The 20,384-nt window shown below is 35.2% G+C and overlaps 1 protein-coding gene across 1 annotated transcript in view; it reads left to right on the top strand.

The window, feature by feature from the left end:
* The window catches only part of DYNC2H1 (dynein cytoplasmic 2 heavy chain 1), a 370,694-nt gene that overhangs the window by 247,122 nt on the left and 103,188 nt on the right, over window positions 1-20,384 (top strand). The window contains exon 82 of the mRNA XM_030835708.2: window positions 2,298-2,402. Coding sequence (XP_030691568.2) covers window positions 2,298-2,402 — 105 coding nt within the window. The remainder of the gene's footprint in view (window positions 1-2,297; window positions 2,403-20,384) is intronic.

Here is a 20,384-nt window from a genome sequence, read left to right on the forward strand (position 1 = left end):
AATTCTAGTTTATTTTGCCACAAATTTGTATTTGTGTGAATGCCCAAATAACGTTTTCATTACATAGAGTATTAAAATTATACATTTCTTCATGAATTACAAAATATATATATTCAGTTATATAGTTCTATCAGTATTGTGCCTTTTTCTCTTATTCAAATATTTTTCAAGAAAATTCCTTTGTTTTAGTGATGTAAATCAGAAAACAAAGCTTAAAAATCAGTATTAAACATATTACTTTATTGAATATCTTATCTATTTTGTTATTAAGTATTCCATCGATTTTGTTTTTCAGTATCTTTCATTCACTTACTCATTCATTCAATAATACACGTTGAACATTTGCTCAGTGGTAACGCTGTTCCAGACTTTGTGGATCTCTTGGTGCACTGTGGAGCTTACTTTTTATTGGGAGAACCTTAGAGTGAATGAGCAAACAAATATCACATAGTTATTTATTATATATTTATTTCAGATAGTGTACCGTGAGAAGTCTTTCATCTCTATTGTTTGAAGCTTAAATTGAAAAATAAAATATATACAGAAAAGTGTACATCATAAATGTACAATGCAATGCATTTTTATACATTGAACACATGATTGCCACCAGCACTGCGATCAAGAAACAACATTTTCAGCTCCCCAGAAGTCCTCCTCAAGTTCCCTTCTAGTTACTACCTCCCCAACAAAGGATACATTAGCTTAACTTCTAACAGCCTGTGTTAGTTTTGCCTGTGTTTGTACTTCATGTAAAGGGTATCATTTGGTATATATTCTTTTGTGTCCAAATGAGGATAAATCAGTTTGGACATGTAGTAGTCTACTATTTAGGAAATATGTCAGTGTATAGTCCTAGGTAGAGAGAAGACTCTAGCCACACTAGATGAGAAAATTTCACAGACATTTAAAAATGAATAAAGTGTATAAATACAAAGAATAATAGCTTTAAAATTATAAGATGATTATAGGAATTCCCTGGTGGTCCAATGGTTGAAACTCTGTGCTTCCACTGCAGGGGGCGTGGGTTCGGTCCCTGGTCGGTATACTAAGATCCTGCGTGCTGTGAGGCACGTGAAGATCTGGAATGGGAGATTTTTTTTAGATGGGAGATTATTTTCCATCTAAAAAAAAAGAAAAATTAAAAAATAGAAAAAAAAAATTATAAGATGATTTATGAGAGTCAATGTTTAGCTTTCTATTTAATTGAGTTAGATAGAAGGAGGAAGCCAGAAGTTTCCCAGGAGATGAGAAACACACACACATATGCATGGATATATACAGGCATACACTCACATATACATACATATATATTTATGCATATCTACATTGTGATTGAAAACCTTAAGGAAGTTTACTGAGATATAGGAGAGGAAATACTTCAAAGAACAGCATGTCTTTCCAAACTTTGACATACTTCCTGTAGTTAAACTCCAGGAAGCCCAGGACCTGTGTCTTGGAAATACTGCAGAGGCAGCTGCGGAGGATGAGAAAGGATGATGGGGGTAGGGGCAGAAGATGAGTCTCCTTCATCAAAAACAATTTTCCCTACTTCAGCAAGAACAGTTTAGATGCATATATTTACAACACCTGCCTTAAAATAACTCGTCTCCTCATGAAAACAAACAAAACAATTCCCATCTTTCAGCCAAACTGAATAAATCCTCTTGATCTACACTTAGTTTCCCGTCTAGAATCTGAAGTGAAAACTGTTCAGATGAGTGCTTGGCAAATCAAGCCTTTGCAGTGCTTACAGTAATTCTTGGGATGAAATGATAGGATTTTCGATACATTTCATCACACCTCACCAGCGAAGACTAACTGTGGAATTGCTTTATAATAAAGCAATTTACAAAGCAGTTCTTGTATATCAGACTGTGTGAGTATAGGTTTCTGGGAGTTCTATAAGTTTAAAAGAAAAGATTGTTGGAATATTTATCTCATTATAAACAGAGCTACACTCTGCAGATTAGTCTTTGGTAGGTTACAGGAAAAGTAACTACACATAGTAGGCATAGTTACTCAGCTATGTTTGTTTTAATCAATTCCCCTCTGAATGTGAGAAGTATAGGATAAGAAAGTATAGTATCAAATAATTTAAGTATGAAGAAGTAGTGACAAAGAATATTTCCATTAGATTACTGAGTTAATGCTATACAGACTGAAAGTGAGATTTACCTAGACAATGTAACATGAATAATTAATCATTTAATACTTCACAATATTCTGGTTCTTTCTGATTTCGGTGGTTGTAAGTTTAATCTTTATTGAAAAACTGTTTTTTAATTATTTGTGTTTAGGACTATCGTGCCGTCATTGAAAAACTTCCAGAGGATGACAAACCTAGTTTCTTTGGTCTACCTGCCAATATTGCTCGTTCATCTCAGCGTATGATCAGTTCTCAGGTAACCTAAAAAAAGATACATGTTTTAGAAAAAATGTTGCTACTGAGCCTAAAAGAAACATTACATTTTATTTAATACTACATATCCACATGCTTTTATTTAATTCTTTAATTTTATTTAATACAATAGATTCCAGTCTTACCTTAAATAAATTTTAAATGAGCCAAATAGTTCTATCTTAATACATTTGTTAAAATTAGTAAAGTAACACTGAACACTATCAATTTTATCCAGAATATATTGGTTTTACTCCTGTGATTTATCTTATTAAGGGTACTTTAAATTTAATTTATGCAATTGAATATGTCACTAAATTTGATATTTTCATAACAAATATCAGATATAGAGATATAATCTGCATAAAAGATAAATATTTAATATTTCATATGATATTACTCATGACTGAATGTTGTAAAACATTGAGGGAAATACGGATTTTTTAATTATTGAGATATAGAAAAACATTAGCCATGAACACTGTATATTCTAGCTTCTATTGAGACCAAATAATTAAGAGCTAACATTTATTGACCTTTAACTGTGTGCCTGAAAGTGTTTTAAATACCTTATACTCAGAAACCTTAGTCTTTATAAACTCTATGAGGTAAGATCTATTACTTTTCCCTCTCAGTACCTGAGGAAACTGAAATGGAGAGAGTTAAGTTATTTACCCAAGATCACAGAGCCAGTAAAAGGCAGAACCAGTATTTAAATTGTCTGTCTGAGTAAAGACATGGCCTCTGCACCATGTGCTACAACTGCTCCTCAGGCATAAATGTACTGCTAAGTACGTGCACCAAATTGTGAACTGTTACATAAGGTTCGTTGTGGATCAGTGTATGGAAGATTCTTATTGCTCTTAAAAGTTTACTTTTGAAAAAAAAAAGTTTACTTTTGGTAATTTACAGGCATCCTAGCTAGATTACTTTACCTTATTTAGCTGTACTGTTTTGTACTTTTTGCTATTTTAGCCAACATTTATAAAATTGGTAATGTTTTCTCTCTTATTATTCACTAAATTTTTTCTCTGCTATTATTCACTAAACTGTTCATTGTGGAATTTTAATGTTCATTCTCACATCTTTGTAAAAGAGATGTTTGAGTATATAAATATATGCTCATTTGCATAATGTGTAAATAAGTATAAATGTTTTCTGGAACAAATAAGATCTTAACAACCTCTTTGTCTATGCTAGCTGAAGACTCTAATTCCTTTTCCCTTTCTCATGCAAAGTGTTAAGTCAGATACTCCCATGAAGGAATGAAGCTCCTACGTGTCCCTTAGCTTTATAACGTATATGATTACACTCTGTTCTTTTCCTTCCATGCTTTTTGTTGACCTGAGATAGTTATTTTTCAATAACCCCATCAATAACATATAAGAATTGCATATGTACCTTTGTGTGTACTTGTTTGTGTTGTATATGTGTTTGTGTATAATTTTACAACAATTCTTAAGCAAAAGAGGTTAAAACAATTAAAAGGTCATTAAAAGAATAAAAGGTTATTTCATATAATTCAAGAAGAGTATTTACTGTGGGAATCTTATCAAAAGAAATTCAAGAGTCTGTCTTGAAAGTCCTGTTATTAACATGGCTTTCAAAACTTCTAATGTCAGTATCATTCAGCTTCTGAAAGAATCTCCTTTAGCCCAGCTTGGATCAAATGTCTAATGAAGGGAAAAGAGTAACCTACGATAGATACGGCCTTAGAGACTTCTGGGAAGGATATAAGACAAGAAATACAGAATACTGCGCATCTTCATCTTATGGAGAGGCCCACCAACCACCTATATGTGTACCTTCTTTTGCTCCTGGGCCATGTATGGCTGCCATTGATAAGAGCCCAGACTGAGAGGACCGTCATGGCGCTAAATCATAGCCTTAGTTTCCCACAAATCTTCTATTACATTTTAGTCACATAGGTACAGGGCTTGCATGCTATGCTAACATGAAGCTCATCACTCTAAGTGGAATCCCAGGGATCAGGGGTTTCATAGCAAACTAGGCAGACAAACATTTTACATTTGTCTTACCTCTGTAGTTTCTAGGAAAGTAGTACTGTAGGAAGACAGACTCCAATCTCATTTTCCCAGATAGTCCTGAGACAACCCAGGCTTTATTTTTACTTTTTACTTTTTCTAGTTAGTATACCAAAGAATTCTCTAAAAGTTATTTTACTATAATCTAATCCTGCTATTTTTTTCTTGCCTTAGTATTTAAATTTTTATAAATATTTATTAGATGAAAAGAGGGTAACATGTTCTTCCTTAAAGGTTTTTGGTGATACATACTTTCTTAATATTTATATTTTAAATGTCAGTCTGTTTTACTGTTAATTTACTTAACTGTTTAACAGTTCTTTATTTTAGTTTTTATACTTAAACAGCTTTCAGAGTGCATCAATTACTGCAACACTTCTTTTTCATAATTATAAACACATATATAAACTGATAAAATTTCTATATTTAGAGCTTTTCACTCCAAGTCACATTTGGAGCCACACTTAGAATGCTTGGCCTTCTTTGAAAGTGAATGTTCAGATATGAAGCAGTCTGAATGACACTGAGTAGATTTCAAAAAAATATTATTGATCATATACAAGTTCAGGGATGTGGAACTGATGTTGAAGCAGGTATTTGATGATTTGGCATTTTAAAATTAATTGAGTGCATCCATACTAGGCAGATACCACAAGTGGTGTTTACTACAGTGTTAATGATACTTATGTTCAGTGCTGTGAGTCAGCTTTTTGTTTGTTTGTTTGTTTGCTGATGTAGTGATATTTATCACATTATGTATTTATAGTACAGTATTATTGTTTATATTCATTATACTGTACATTAGATCTTTATGGCTTATTACTGCTTGTTTTAAGTTTGTACCCTTAAACACAATCACTCTTATCTCCGCCACCCCCATCCCCTGGTAACCATCATTTTACTCTCTGTTTTTTACATGTTTAACTTTTTAGATTCAATACTTGACTTTCTTTCACTTATCTCACATAGCATAATGTGCTTAAGGTCCATCTATGTTGTCACAAATGGAAGGATATCCTCCTTTCTCGTGGCTAAATAATATTCCATAGTGTATATATTCTACATCTTTTTTATCCATTCTTCATTAATAGTCACTTGGGTTGTTTTCATATCTTGGCTATTGGGAATAATGCAGCAATTATCATGGGAGTGCTTATATCTTGTTGAAATCCTGTTTTCATTTCCTTTGGGTGTATACCTAGAAGTGGAATTTCTAGGTCATATTATAGATCTATTTTTAATTTTTTGAGGAAATTCCATACTGTTTTCTGTAGCGGCTGCACCAATTCACACTCCCACCAACAGTGCATGAAGGTTCCCCTTTCTCGACATCCTTGCCAACACTTGTTATTTTTTGTCTTTTGATGATAGCCATTATGACAGGTATGAGGTGATACCTCATTGTGGTTTGCATTTGCATTTCTCTGATGTTTACTGATGTTTAGCATCTTTTCACATATCTATTGGCCATTTTGATGTACTCTTCAGAGAAATGTCTCTTTTGTTCTTCTGCCCATTTTTTAATTGGATTTTTTGTGATTAAGTTGACTGACTCTTTATATATTTTGGATGTTAACCCCTTATCTGGTTAGATAGCCTCATCCACCAGAGGGCAGACAGCAGAAGCAAGAAGAACTACAATCCTGCAGCCTGTGGAACAAAAACCACATTCACAGAAAGATAAGAAGAAAAGGCAGAGGGCTATGTACCAGATGAAGGAACAAGATAAAACCCTAGAAAAACAACTAAGTGAAGTGGAGATAGGCAAACTTCCAGATAAAGATTTCAGAATAATGAGGGTAAAGACGATCTAGGGTCTCGGAAAAAGTATGCAGGCAAAGATCAAGAAGATGCAAGAAATGTTTAGCAAAGACCTAGAAGAATTAAAGAAAAGCAAACAGATATGAACAATACAATAACTGAAATGAAAAATACACTAGAAGAAATCAATAGCAGAATAACTGAGGCAGAAGAACGGATAAGTGACCTGGAAGACAGAATGGTGGAATTCACTGCTGCAGAACAGAATAAAGAAAAAAGAATGGAAAGAAATGAAGACAGCCTAAGAGACCTCTGGGACAACATTAAATGCAACAACATTTGCATTATAGGGGCCATGGAAGGAGAAGGGAGATAGAAAGGAGCCGAGAAAATATTTGAAGAGATTATAGTCAAAAACTTACCTAACATGGGAAAGGAATAGCCACCTAAGTCCTGGAAGTGAAGAGAGTCCCATACAGGATAAATCCAAGGAGAAACATGCCAAGACACATACTAATCAAATTGGCAAAAATTAAAGACAAAGAAAAATTATTGAAAGCAGCAAGGGAAAAATGACAAATAACATACAAGGAAACTCCCATAAGGTTAACAGCTGATTTCTCAACAGAAACTCTACAAGCCAGAAGGGAGTGACATGGCATATTTAAAGTGATGAAAGGGAAGAACCTACAACCAACATTACTCTACCTGGCAAGGATCTCATTCAGATTCGATGGAGAAATCAAAAGCTTTACAGACAAGCAAAAGCTAAGAGAATTCAGTACCACCAAACCAGCTCTACAACAAATGCTAAAGGAACTTCTCTAAGTGGGAAACACAAGAGAAGAAAAGGACCTATAAAAACAAACCCAGTACAATTAAGAAAATGGTAATAGGAACATGCATATCAATAATTACCTTAAACGTGAATGGATCAAATGCTCCAACCAAAAGACACAGGCTTGCTGAATGGATACAAAAGCAAGACCCATATATATACTGTCTACAAGAGACCCACTTCAGACCTAGGGACACATACAGACTGAAAGTGAGGGGATGGAAAAAGATATTCCTTGCAAATGGAAATCAAAAGAAAGCTGGAGTAGCAATACTCATATCAGATAAAATAGACTTTAGAATAAAGAATGTTACAAGAGACAAGGAAGGACATTACATAATGATCAAGGGATCAATCCAAGATTATATAACAATTATAAATCTATATGCACCCAACATAGGAGCACCTCAATACATAAGGCAACTGCTAACAGCTATAAAAGAGGAAATCAAGAGTAACACAGTAAGAGTGGGGGACATTAACCCCTCACTTACACCAATGGACAGATCATCCAAAATGAAAATAAATAAGGAAACACAAGCTTTAAATGACACAAGAGACCAGATAGATTCAATTGATATTTATAGAAATTCCATCCAAAAACAGCAGATTACACTTTCTTCTCAAGTGCACATGGAACATTCTCCAGGATAGATCACATCTTGGGTCACAAATCAATCCTCAGTAAATTTAAGAAAATTGAAATCATGTCAAGCATCTTTTCTGACCACAACACTATGAGATTAGAAATCACAGGGAAAAAAACGTAAAAAACACAAAAACACAGAGGCTAAACAATACGTTACTAAATTACCAAGAAATCACTGAAGAAATCAAAGAGGAAATGAAAAAATACCTAGAGACAAATGACAATGAAAACACAATGATCCAAAACCTATGGGATACAGCAAAAGCAGTTCTAAGAGGGAAGATTATAGCAATACAATCCTACCTCAAGAAACAACAAACATCTCAAATAAACAATCTAATGTTACACCTAAAGGAACTAGAGAAAGAAGGACAAACAAAACCCAAAGTTAGTAGAAGGAAGGAAGTCATAGAGATCACAGCAGAAATAAATGAAATGGAAACAAAGAAAACAATAGCAAAAAAATCAATAAAACTAAAAACTGGTTCTTTGAGAAGATAAATAAAATTGATATACCATTAGCCAGACTCGTCAAGAAAAAGAGGGAGAACACCCAAATCAATAAAATTAGAAATGAAAAAGGAGAAGTTACAAGAGACACCAAAGAAATACAAAGCATCCTAAGAAACTAATACAAGCAACTCTACGCCCCAAAAATGGACAACATGGAGGAAATGGACAAATGCTTAGAAAGGTATAACATTCCAAGACTGAACCAGGGGAAAATAGAAAATATGAACAGACCAATCACAAGTAATGAAATTGAAACTGTGATTGAAAATCTTACCACAAATAAAAGTCCGGCACCAGGTGGCTTCACAGGTGAATTCTATCAAACATTTAGAGAAGAGCTAACACCCATCCTTCTCAAACTCTTCCAAAATATTACAGAGGAAGGAACACTCCCATACTCATTCTATGAGGTGAACATCACCCTGATACCAAAACCAGACAAAGATACTACAAAAAAAGACAGTTACAGAACAATATCACTCATGAATATAGATGCAAAAATCCTCAGCAAAATACTAGCAAACAGAATCCAGCAACACATTAAAAGGATCATACAGCATGATCACGTGGGATTTATCCCAGGGATACAAGGATTCTTCAGAATACACAAGTCAATCAGTGTGATACACCATATTAACAAATTGAAGAATAAAAACCATATGATCATCTCAATAGATGCAGAAAAATCTTTTGACAAAATTCGCCCATTTGTGATAAAAACTCTACAGAAAGTGGGCAGAGAGGGAACCTACCTCAACATTATAAAGGCCATATACGACAAACCCACAGCCAACATCGTTCTCAATGGTTAAAAACAAACCATTTCCACTAAGATCAGGAATAAGACAAGGTTGCCCACTCTCACCACTATTATTCAACACTGTTTTGGAAGTTTTAGCCACAGCAATCAGAGAAGAAAAAGAAATAAAAGAAATCCAAATCAGAAAAGAAGAAGTAAGCCTGTCACTGTTTGAGGATGCCATGATACTATACATAGAGAATCCTAAATATACTACCAGAAAACTACTACAGCTAATCAATGAATTTGGTAAAGTAGCAGGATAAAAAATTAATGCACAGAAATCTCTTGCATTCCTATACACTAACGATGAAAAATCTGAAAGAGAAATTAAGGAAACACTCCCATTTACCAGTGCAACAAAAAGAATAAAATACCTAGGAATAAACCTACCTAAGGAGACAAAAGACCTGTATGCAGAAAACTATAAGACACTGATGAAAGAAATCAAAGATGATACAAACAGATGGAGAGATATACCACATTCTTGGATTGTAATAATCAATATTGTGAAAGTGACTATACTACCCAAAGCAATCTACCGATTCAATGCAGTCCCTATCAAATTACCAATGGCATTTTTTACAGAACTAGAACAAAAAATCTTAAAATTTGTATGGAGACAGAAAAGACCCCAAATAGCCAAAGTGGTCTTGAGGGAAAAAAATGGAGCTGGAGGAATCAGACTCGTGACTTCAGACTATACTACAAAGCTACAGTAATCAAGAAAATATGGTACTGGCACAAAAACAGAAATATAGATCAGTGGAAGAGGATAGAAAGCCCAGAGATAAACCCACACACCTATGGTCAACTAATCTATGACAAAGGAGGCAAGAATATACAATGGAGAAAAGACAGACTCTTCTATAAATAGTTCTGGGAAAACTGGACAGCTACATGTAAAAGAATGAAATTAGAACACTCCCTAACACCATACACAAACATAAACTCAAAATGATTTAGAGACCTAAATGTAAGACTGGACACGATAAAACTCTTAGAGGAAAACATAGGAAGAACACTCTTTGACATAAATCACAGCAAGATTTTTTTTGATCCAACTCCTAGGGTAATGGAAATAAAAACAAAAATAAACAAAGGAACCTAATGAAACTTAAAAGCTTTTGCACAGCAAAGGAAACTACAAACAAGATTAAAAGACAATCTTCAGAAAGGGAGAAAATATTTGCAAATGAGTCAAAATACAGAGGATTAATCTCCAAAATATATAAACAGCTCATGCAGCTCAATATTAAAAAAACAAACAGCCCAATCCAAACATGGGCAGAAGATCTAATTAGATAGACATTTCTCCAAAGAAGACATACAGATGGCCAAGAAGCACTTGAAAAGCTGCTCAACATCAGCTTTATTTATTATTAGAGAAACGCAAATCAAAACTACAATGAGGTATTATCTCACACCAGTTAGAATGCACATATTCAGAAAATCTACAAACAACAAATGCTGGAAAGGGTGTGGAAAAAAGGGAACCATCTTGCACTGTTGGTGGGAATGTAAATTGATAGAGCCACTCTGGAGAACAGTATGGAGGTTCCTTATAAAACTAAAAATAAAATTACCATATGACCCAGCAATCCCACTACTGGGCATATACCCAGACAAAACCATAATTCAGAAAGACACATGCACCCCAGTGTTCACTGAAGCACTATTTACAATAGGCAAGACATGGAAGCAACCTAAATGCCCATTGACAGATGAATGGATTAAGAAGATGTGGTACATATATAAAGCGGAATATTATTCAGCCATAAAAAGGAATGAAATTGGGTAATTTCTAGAGACGTGGATGGATCTAGAGACTGTCATACAGAGTGAAGTAAGTCAGAACGAGAAAAATGAATTTCGTATATTAATGCATATATGTGGAACCTAGAAAAATGGTACAGATGAACCGGTTTGCAGAGCAGAAATTGAGACAGAGATGTAGAGAACAAACGTATGGACACCAAGGGGGGTAAGTGGCGGGGGGTGGGTGGGGGGATGTGATGAATTGGGAGATTGGAATTGACATGTACACGTTAATATGTCTAAAATGGATAAGTAATAAGAACCTGCTGTATAAAAAAATAAATAAAATTCAAAACTTAAAAAAAAATCCCTTATCTGATATATGATTTTCAAAAATTTTCTCCTCTTCTGTAAGTTTTCTTTTCATTTTGTTAATTGTTTGTTTTGCTGTGCAGAAACTTTTGAGTTTGATGTAGTCACATTTGTTAATTTTTGCTTTTGTTGTTTATCCTTTTGGTGTCATATTCAAAAAATCATTGCCAAGGCATTGCTTCTTCCCTGTGTTTTCCTCTAGGAGTTTTATGGTATCAGGTCTCATGTTTAAGTCTTTGATCCATTTTGAGTTAATTTTTGTGAGTGACATGAGATGGGGGCATAATTTCATTGTTCTGCATGTATTTCTCCAGTTTTTCTGGCACCATTTATTGAAGAGCTATTCTTTCCCCATTGGGTATTCTTGGCTCCCTTGTCAAATATTAGTTGACTGTATATAGTGGAATTTAATTCTGGGCTTTCTATTCTGTTCCATTGGTGGCACAAACAGACAAAAAAACATGTCCGTTTTTGTGCTGGCATAATATTGTTTGGTTCTTTTTTAGAATTTCAGTCTCTTTGGTAAAGTACTCCTTCTGTTTATTAATTTTATTCCTAAAGTCATTGTATTGCCATTTTAGGTTTTCCTGTAGCTCACTGAATTTCTTCATAACAGCTATTTTTTTAACATCTTTATTGGAGTATAATTGCTTTACAATGGTGTGTTAGTTTCTGCTTTATAACAAAGTGAATCAGTTATACATATACATATGTCCCCATATCTCTTCCCTCTTGCGTCTACCTCCCTCCCACCCTCCCTATCCCACCCCTCTAGGTGGTCACAAAGCACTGAGCTGACCTCCCTGTGCTGTGCGGCTGCTTCCCACTATCTACTAGCTATCTATTTTACCTTATAACAGCTATTTTTAATTCCTTATCTGTTATATTGCAATCTTCCGTTTCTTTGGGATTGGTTGCTGGAAAATTGCCAGTCTTTTTGTGATAGTGTGTTACTGTGATTTTTCAAAGTGTTTGATGAAAAGTGCCTCTGCCATCACATTTGAAGTAGTGAGCATCTTTCTCATTTAGGCAAGACTTTGTTTACTTTGGTTCTAACAGCTCAGTAGGTTGATAATTAGGAGCCTTTTTTGTTTTCCAGAAGGTGGCGCTATAGCACAAGTTTTTGTTTTTTCTTATTGGAGATGACTCGCTGCTGCTAAGGTGGGGAAACAGGAACGTGTAAAAAAACCAAAAACCTGGCCAAAAAAATTTTTAAAGTGTGGCAACAGAGTTGGGGGTGGTGTGTGCTTAGCACTAGGGGCATTGGGTGTGCCCGTGGCCCAGGAGGGGGATCTTCACGTTGGAGGGTCTTAGAAGTCCTAGGGCCAGAATCCAGGGGCAGACAGCAGGAAAGGCTTTCCTTCAGATCTCTTTGTCTGCCTACCTCCCTTTTCCTTCTCTGCCCCCTGTCACTGCACTCCCTCCTCAGAGAGAGCAGTGAGTCCCTCCTCCTGCAGAATGTGTGGCTAGGCACACCCCCAATCACTGACTTCACTCTCCACCTCCTCTGCCAGAAAGGTTGTACTGTCCCGCTGCTGGACATGCCTCTGCCACCTCCAGCTCCACAGCCACTACCCTCATTCTGCTGCGTCCACCCACTTTCAGGTGCACATATGTGTAGATCTCTCAGGTGTCCTGGTATGATGTATATAGGTGCTTTTTTCAGTTAGGGATGTCCAATTAGTTGTAAATCAAAAAGGAGAGAAAAAAGGAATGACTCACACTGCCATGATGCTGTCAGTCGCTCCCAATTTTTTTTTTAATCTGTTGCAATATATACACAATAATGTGTTTCATCCACATCAGCTATTACACTATCCCTTTTTCCTTCAACTCTTCCACCATCTCATAAATGTTGTATGGGTGCTGTTGCATTAGTCAAAATGTGAATGTCAAAAGGAAGAAGCTTTGGGTTTTATTTTTGATGATGGGGAGGGGAAGATATCAACTTGATGTGTTAATTCGATGGGTAAATGAATAATATTTATTATTTGTAATAATAATAATATTTATTTGAGGTGTCCATGTAATATCTAGTTGAAAATGTCTAGTAGGAATTTTGACTAGATAAACACAGGAGAGAATTCAGGCATACATTTAATTTAAAAAGAGGTTGACAAACAGCAACACATCTGTTAGAGTTGAAGCCATGGGAATGAGAGATTATTAGGGAACATTGATAGAGCAGGAAGAAAGAGTGCCTGAAGGTAGAACTCTGGGAAATACCTACATTTAACATATGTTTAGAGCTGGAAAGATGTTAGCAAGAGTAAACTGCAGTCAGAAAATAAGACAATCAGAAGAATTTTAAAGGCAAGTTCCAAGGTGATGGGAGTGTATGGCAATGGTTTTAAGTGGAGTGGAGGAGTTCTAAGTGCTAAATGTTGATCAGAGTTGAGAATGTCATGGACCTTGACCAGGTTTCCAAGACTTTCTAGAGCCTCTTCCTGTAGAAGGTTGGAGGGTGGAAATAAAATTTCAGTGTTTGGGGAGGCAGGGGGTGGGGCAGTGGGTGAAAAAGTGGTGCAAATGAATAGAGGTGATTAATTTAGAACTTCAGCACTGACCAAAACCTATGTCTCAGCCAAAAAACTTAAAAAGAAAAGGCAAAAATGTGGTAATTTAATGTGAATACAAGATTCAGGGAGACATTAATGTTGGAAGAGACTGGAGTATGTTTTTTTCCTGTATTCTGTTACAGGATTGTGAGTTACTTCAGGGTAGAGAACACCTGTTTGCTGATTGTACCCTAATACTTTCCACTGAGTATTGCTATGACTTTAAAGATGTATTTTACATTGAAAGCAACCATAAATATTGTTTCAGTTGATTTGTAAACAAAATGCTTTAAAATATTTCTATTAGCTTTTTGGGTAAATGCATTTCCAAGTTCCTTTGTTTACCTCATTTCTGTTGGAACTGCCCTTGCCACCACTTTTTGCTTGTTTAAATATTTTGTTCAATACCCTGTCCAAAGTTCACCTTCTTCATGAAGTGTTTGTATTGATCCTCTGATATTTTTTACTTTAATATATGCTCAACTATCCAACATTAATTGCCTCCAGTGTACCTTGGACATAAAATAGGTTTTGGCAATGTAGAGATGAATAAAAATAGTCCTTGTTCTGAAGGAACTCAGTCTAGTGGGGGGAAAAGATTATGAAAAAGTCCCCCTGCAATATAAAGGATAAAATAGAAGCATATATTATAGTTATTTAAGTACCTATCCTGAGAATTTGTATCTCAATGAATGTATGCACTTTTCACTTTTAATTTCTGAAGAAAATTTTTGAATGAATTAGAATATTTTTTTAGGGGGCTTCCCTCGTGGTGCAGTGGTTAAGAATCCACCTACCAATGCAGGGGACATGGGTTCGAGCCCCTGTCCGGGAAGATCCCACATGCTGCAGAACAACTAAGCCCACACGCCACAACTATTGAGCCTGTGTGCCTAAAGCCTGTGCTCCGCAACAAGAGAAGCCACTGCAGTGAGAAGCCCACACACCACAACGAAGAGTAGCCACTGCTCACCGCAACCATAGAAAGCCCACGCACAGCAATGAAGACCCAACACAGCCAAAAATAAACAAATAAATTTTAAAAAAACAAAGATGATATTTTTAAATGTTTGCACAAAATTTGTGCAATTAAGCCAGTTTGAGTATATGAGAGCACTTTAAAATTAAGCTAAATGAGACTCCACTAAAGAAATCTTTAAAGCAGAAATTATACCTCTCTTACAATTTCAGATTTATTTCAGTTAGAAATTTTACTTTTTATAGTAAAAAAAAAAGTTCCAGTTCCTACAGCTTGTTTTGTTAAACAAAAGTTTTTTGTTTGAGAAAATGAAAGCTAAACATAATTAAGTTTAATATTTAAAATCATGTTCTTTAATCAATTAAGTCCAAAACTGTTATCATTAGTTTGTGTCCTTGTTTACCAAGATGAGGCAATATCTTCTGTAGGGGACATATATTGATTTTTGTCTGCCCAGATATATGAAATAATTAAAATAGCACTCAAGAAATAGTAGGTCTCAGTTTTCTGTTTGGTTCTAATGGAACTGTTAATGACAATGGCATTCTCCTTCATCTCTTTCACATCCCTTCTCCACTTGAACCAAAACTGAGCAGAAAACAGTACTCTTATCTCCTTGGTGAAAGTGCACCAGCAAAGTCACTCAGATTTCTTCCCTGGATTAATATTCAGATGCTGAGACCAAAAAGGTGCTCTTTTCATTGGATTAGATAAATGGGAATATGAAAAATCTATTCTTGATTGTGGCCATACTTGGAGTGAAAGAAGGATCAATAATAAGTTAACCTCAGGGATAGAGAGAGATGAAAAGAGCATTGTTTCTACTCTTAAAACAACAGAAGAAGCCAAACCAAGTACATGACTTTTCTTGAACCTATCAGAGAGATGAATTAGCGGAACAACTAACTGAAATCTAAGGAGAGACAGGTGCCTGCAGGTGGTTACAAGACACAAGCGTTTGTCCACCTGGAGCAGATGCAGCCAGGCACTGGTAGGAATTAAGCCTAATGAATTGGTCAAGGCCAAGTTCAGGCTGCTAGAAAATGAAGATCACAGATATAGGGTGAGTTCTCACCCTCTTAAAGCCTTTTTCCCCATGGACCCCCAACTGGTGAGAGTACTTAGAAAACTTCCTTTGTGGTGGTGGCCTGAGGGAAAGGAATCATGTCAGTTTGGGAGGAGGAGAGGCATGAAACTCTGTCCCTATCTGCTTTATGGAGCAAAAGCCTTAATCTGTGGGGAGAGACAAAGAAACAAAACAACAAGGATAAAAACCACTGTTGCCCTTAGGGTACTGAAGAAAACTTGATACAGCTAGGAGAAGGTAATAGAAAAAAAAAAAAAACTCTCTACTCCTCTGTTAGGGGAAGGAATCTATGCCTGAATTACACAGTTTGGAGGAGCAGAAGCAATGAGAAGGCCACAATCTTGAGACCCGTGGGTGCAGTATCTACCTAAGACTGAAGCCTAATCAGAACAACAAGAATGTTGCCATCTCTTCTTCTCCACCATCAAGTAATAAGTAGCAGTGATTACACTGCTAGAAGGGTTATAATCAAGTGCAGACAGATCATCTCTGAGACATATTAGCAAACAGAAGAAATCCACTGTACCTGTGGGAAGGGGCAGGAATCTTTGGCAGGCCCAGAACTACAGCTGGGGCAGGGGAAGGGACGCTGAGAAGCCCACTTCTCTAAGACCCAGGGATACAGCGTCTACCTAAAACTGAGTCTTAATTAGAGCACCAGAGTAGGCTAGCAAACACTGAGTAATAAGTAACAAGCAAATATGGTAAAATGTTAATTGTAAAATCTAAGTGTTGAGTATATGGGTCTTCACTGTATAATTTTTTCAAGTTTTCTGTATATTTGAAAATTTTCAAAATAAAATGTTGGAAAAAAATAAGTAGCACGTTTACTTATACGTATTACTTTTAGTAATTACTGTACTATTACTTATTGCTAAGAGTCACAAGAGATAGACCCTTTGAGGTGCAGAAAAAAGAGAAGACCTAAACATGAGGGTGGAGGAGACATGGATAAAACCCACTGTCAAACCAGGCCCAACCTAAATAAAAGGTATCTGCAGAAGAATTTGAAACCTGTGATGTACTAAGGGTAACTCTAGCAACAACTACCCTCAAATCTAGCCCAAACCCTGACTTAATTAACACAGACCCCACACTAAAGGCCTAACAGAAGGAAAGAAATGCCCATTTCCAAGCATTAACACTACCTTAGTCTCTACCATTCACACAAGATGGTCAGCTCTTAACAAAACACTATAGTGCATATGAAAGGGCAAGAAAAGATAACACATTCTCTTAAAAGTTTTGTCTCTTGAGAGACAAAATAATAGAACTAGACTTAGATATGACACAGATGTTGGAGCTAACAGGCAATTTAAAATAATTATGATTTTTATGTTAAAGATTCTGGTGGAAAAGGTAAACAATATGCAAGATCAGATGGTTACTTTCAGCTGTGATATAGAAACTATAAAAATGAATAACAGTGCTAGAGATAAAGTGTGTAGTAACAGAGATGAAGAATATCTTTGACAAGCTAATCAGTAGACTTGAAACAGCCAAGGAGAGAATCACTGAAACTGAAGATAAATCAATAGAAGTTCCCCAGACTGAAACAGAGGAGAAGAAAAGAGTGGAAAAAAAAAAAAAATAGAACAAAGCATCCAATATTGTGGAACAATATCAAACAGTGTAACAATTATGTACTTGAGATCCACAAATCCATGAAGTTCAAAGAACACCATGCTGGATAAATCCCCATCCCACTCACACCAAGAAAAAACAAACCCACCTAGGCATAAAATATTTAAACTGTTGAAAACAAAAGACTAAAACACTGAAGGCAGCCAGAGGGGGAGAAAAGACATACTACATACAAAGGAAAAAAGATAAGGATTAGAGCTGCCTTCTCCTCAGAAGCCATTCAACTCGGAAGACAATGGAATGGTAACTTTAAAGTGCTGAATGAAAAAACTTTCAACCCTGAATTCCATGCCTAGCAAAATATCTTTCAAAAATGAAGAAATAAAGTCTTTCTTAGACAAATAAAACCAGAATTTATTGCCAGCAGATTTACTCTACAAGATTGTTAAAAGAAGTTTTTTAGGCATAAGAGCTGTGTTACCAGACAATATTGAATCTACACTAACAAATGAAGAGCTCTGGAAATGAAATAAAGTGAGTTAAACTAAATTTTTATTTTAATTTCTTTGAAAGATAACTAACTGCCTAAAGCAAAAAATAGCTGCAATCTCTTGTGTATTTATAGTGTATGTAAAAATAAAATGAACAACAATAGCACAAAAATTAGGAGGAAGGAATTTGGAGTATACAGTTTAAGGTCCTTATTGAACATGTGGCACATTATAATAATATTTGAAGGCTGACTGATTAATTAAAGATGTAGGGTATAAACCGTAGGGCAACCACTATTTTTTTTAACAAGTTATAAATAATAAGTTAGTGTGGAGATAAATTGAAATAATAAAAATTCTAAATTGAGGATTAAAATTGGGTATTAGCATATTTTATGACCTTTGAGAAAAGAATATTTTTATCCAGAGTTCAAGTAATGTGTTGTATAGAATCAATTGAATGTATCATACTGTAGGGGAGGAAAAAAATCTTTTCTCTTCTAGATTCTCAGCTGGGGCTTTATGAGAAAATACAGTTAACAATAGAAAAGCATACAAATTTATTTGTTTTACATGCCATGGGAGCCTTCATAAGGAAATGAAGGCCCAAAGAAGCTGTTAATCTTGAGTGTTTTTATGGCAGGTCTGATGAAGCTTTATCCTATCACATTTTCCCACACTTTTCCACTCTTCATCAGACCTACCATAATGCTCAGCATCAGATAATGCTCAGTGAGAATGGATGGCATGAATTTGTAGTGAAATGTCTTATCCCTACTTCCTTTCTTCAGTATCTAATTGTTTTCTAGTTGGTGATGACATCTAGTTTTTGTCTAGTACTTAATGGATGTTAAAGATTTTTTTTGTCTTTTTAGATCACTAGCTTTAATTTTATATTTAGACAATTTTAGTGCTCATGTGAATTATCCTGCTACTGAGATTTATTAAAATTTCAGCCCCCAAAATATTAGTATTGCCCATCTTTATTATTAATATTAGCCATTCTAATGAATGTAAAATGATATTTCATTATGGTTTTAATTTATATTTTTCTGATTAGTAATATTGAGCAACTTTTAATATGCTTATTGGTCATTTGTATATCTTTTTGTGAAGTGTCTGATCAAATCTTTTGCACATTTAAAAAAATTCAGTTATTGGTTGTCTTACTATTGAGTTGTAAGTGTTCTTTATTGTTTCCCCCATTGAATTACTTTGTCTCCTTTGTAAAAAATTGTTGACCACATATACTGTGGTCTGTTCAGTTGATCTATATGTCTACTGGTATGTTAAAACAACATGTCTTGATTATTGTGATTTTCTAGTGAGTCTTTAAATCAGATAATCTTAAAGTTCTTTACGTTTTTCTTCTTTTTCAGTATATTTTGGCTATTTTAGGACCTTCCATATAAATTTTAGAATCAGTTTGTCAATTTCCATACACGAAAAAATCTTACTGGAATTTTGATTGGGAGTACATTGAAACTAGAGATCAATTGGGGGAGAATTGAAATATTATCAATATTGGGTTTACTGAACTATACATAGAGAATCAATGTTTAGGTCTTTTAGAATATATTTCTGTGATTTTTTAAATTTACTTATCTTTTCTGATGTGATTTTAAATGATATTGTTATTCTGTAACCTTTCTAAATTAAATTACTCATTTTAATAACCTTTTTTGTAGCTTCCTGAGGTTTTCTATGAAAACAATTATCTTGTCTACAAATAAGGATAGTTTTACTTCCTCCTTTCCAATCTGTATGTAATTTATTTTTCTTGCCTTTTAAGTGTGACAAGGTTCTCCAGTAAATACTGAATAGGAAGAATAGACTTTGCCTTGTCCATATCTTAGAGGAAAAGCATTCTGACCATTAGATATGATGTTAGTTGAGGGTTTTTCATAGATATCCTTTATCAGATTGAGAAAGTTTCCTTCTGATCTTACTTATTAAGTAATTTTATGATCATTTTGGTATTCTAAATGACATAAAACCTGCATATCAGATTCTTTTTTATAAACTGGTCAAAACAATGTCACATTTCTCACTTGACTATAAGCTCAGAATTAAAAATAAAAATTAAAAAAAAAAACCAGCTGCGGGCTTCCCTGGTGGCGCAGTGGTTGGGATTCCGCCTGCCGACGCAGGGGACGCGGGTTCGTGCCCCGGTCTGGGAAGATCCCATATGCCGCGGAGCGGCTGGGCCCGTGAGCCATGGCCGCTGAGCCTGCGCGTCTGGATGACTGTGCTCTGCAACTGGAGAGGCCACAACAGTGAAAGGCCCGCATACCGCAAAAAAATAAATAAATAAAATAAAACCAGCTGCTAAGGAATTACACTAGTAGAAAAGACTTTAGAAATAATCTATTCAAAACTTTATTTAGAGAGGTATTGAGTTCCTACTGTCATACACTGGTAAGCAGTATGCCCATAACTGTAATTTAGGTTTCTTGATTTATGAAATTCCCCCCATAGGGGAGAGTTCTGCTTCCAAGAATTCAGGATTTTTTTTTTTTCCCCTCAAATGACTATCTTAAGCCTAGGAACTC

The sequence above is a fragment of the Globicephala melas genome, chromosome 8 (genome assembly GCF_963455315.2).
Source record: "Globicephala melas chromosome 8, mGloMel1.2, whole genome shotgun sequence".
NCBI lineage: Eukaryota > Metazoa > Chordata > Mammalia > Artiodactyla > Delphinidae > Globicephala > Globicephala melas.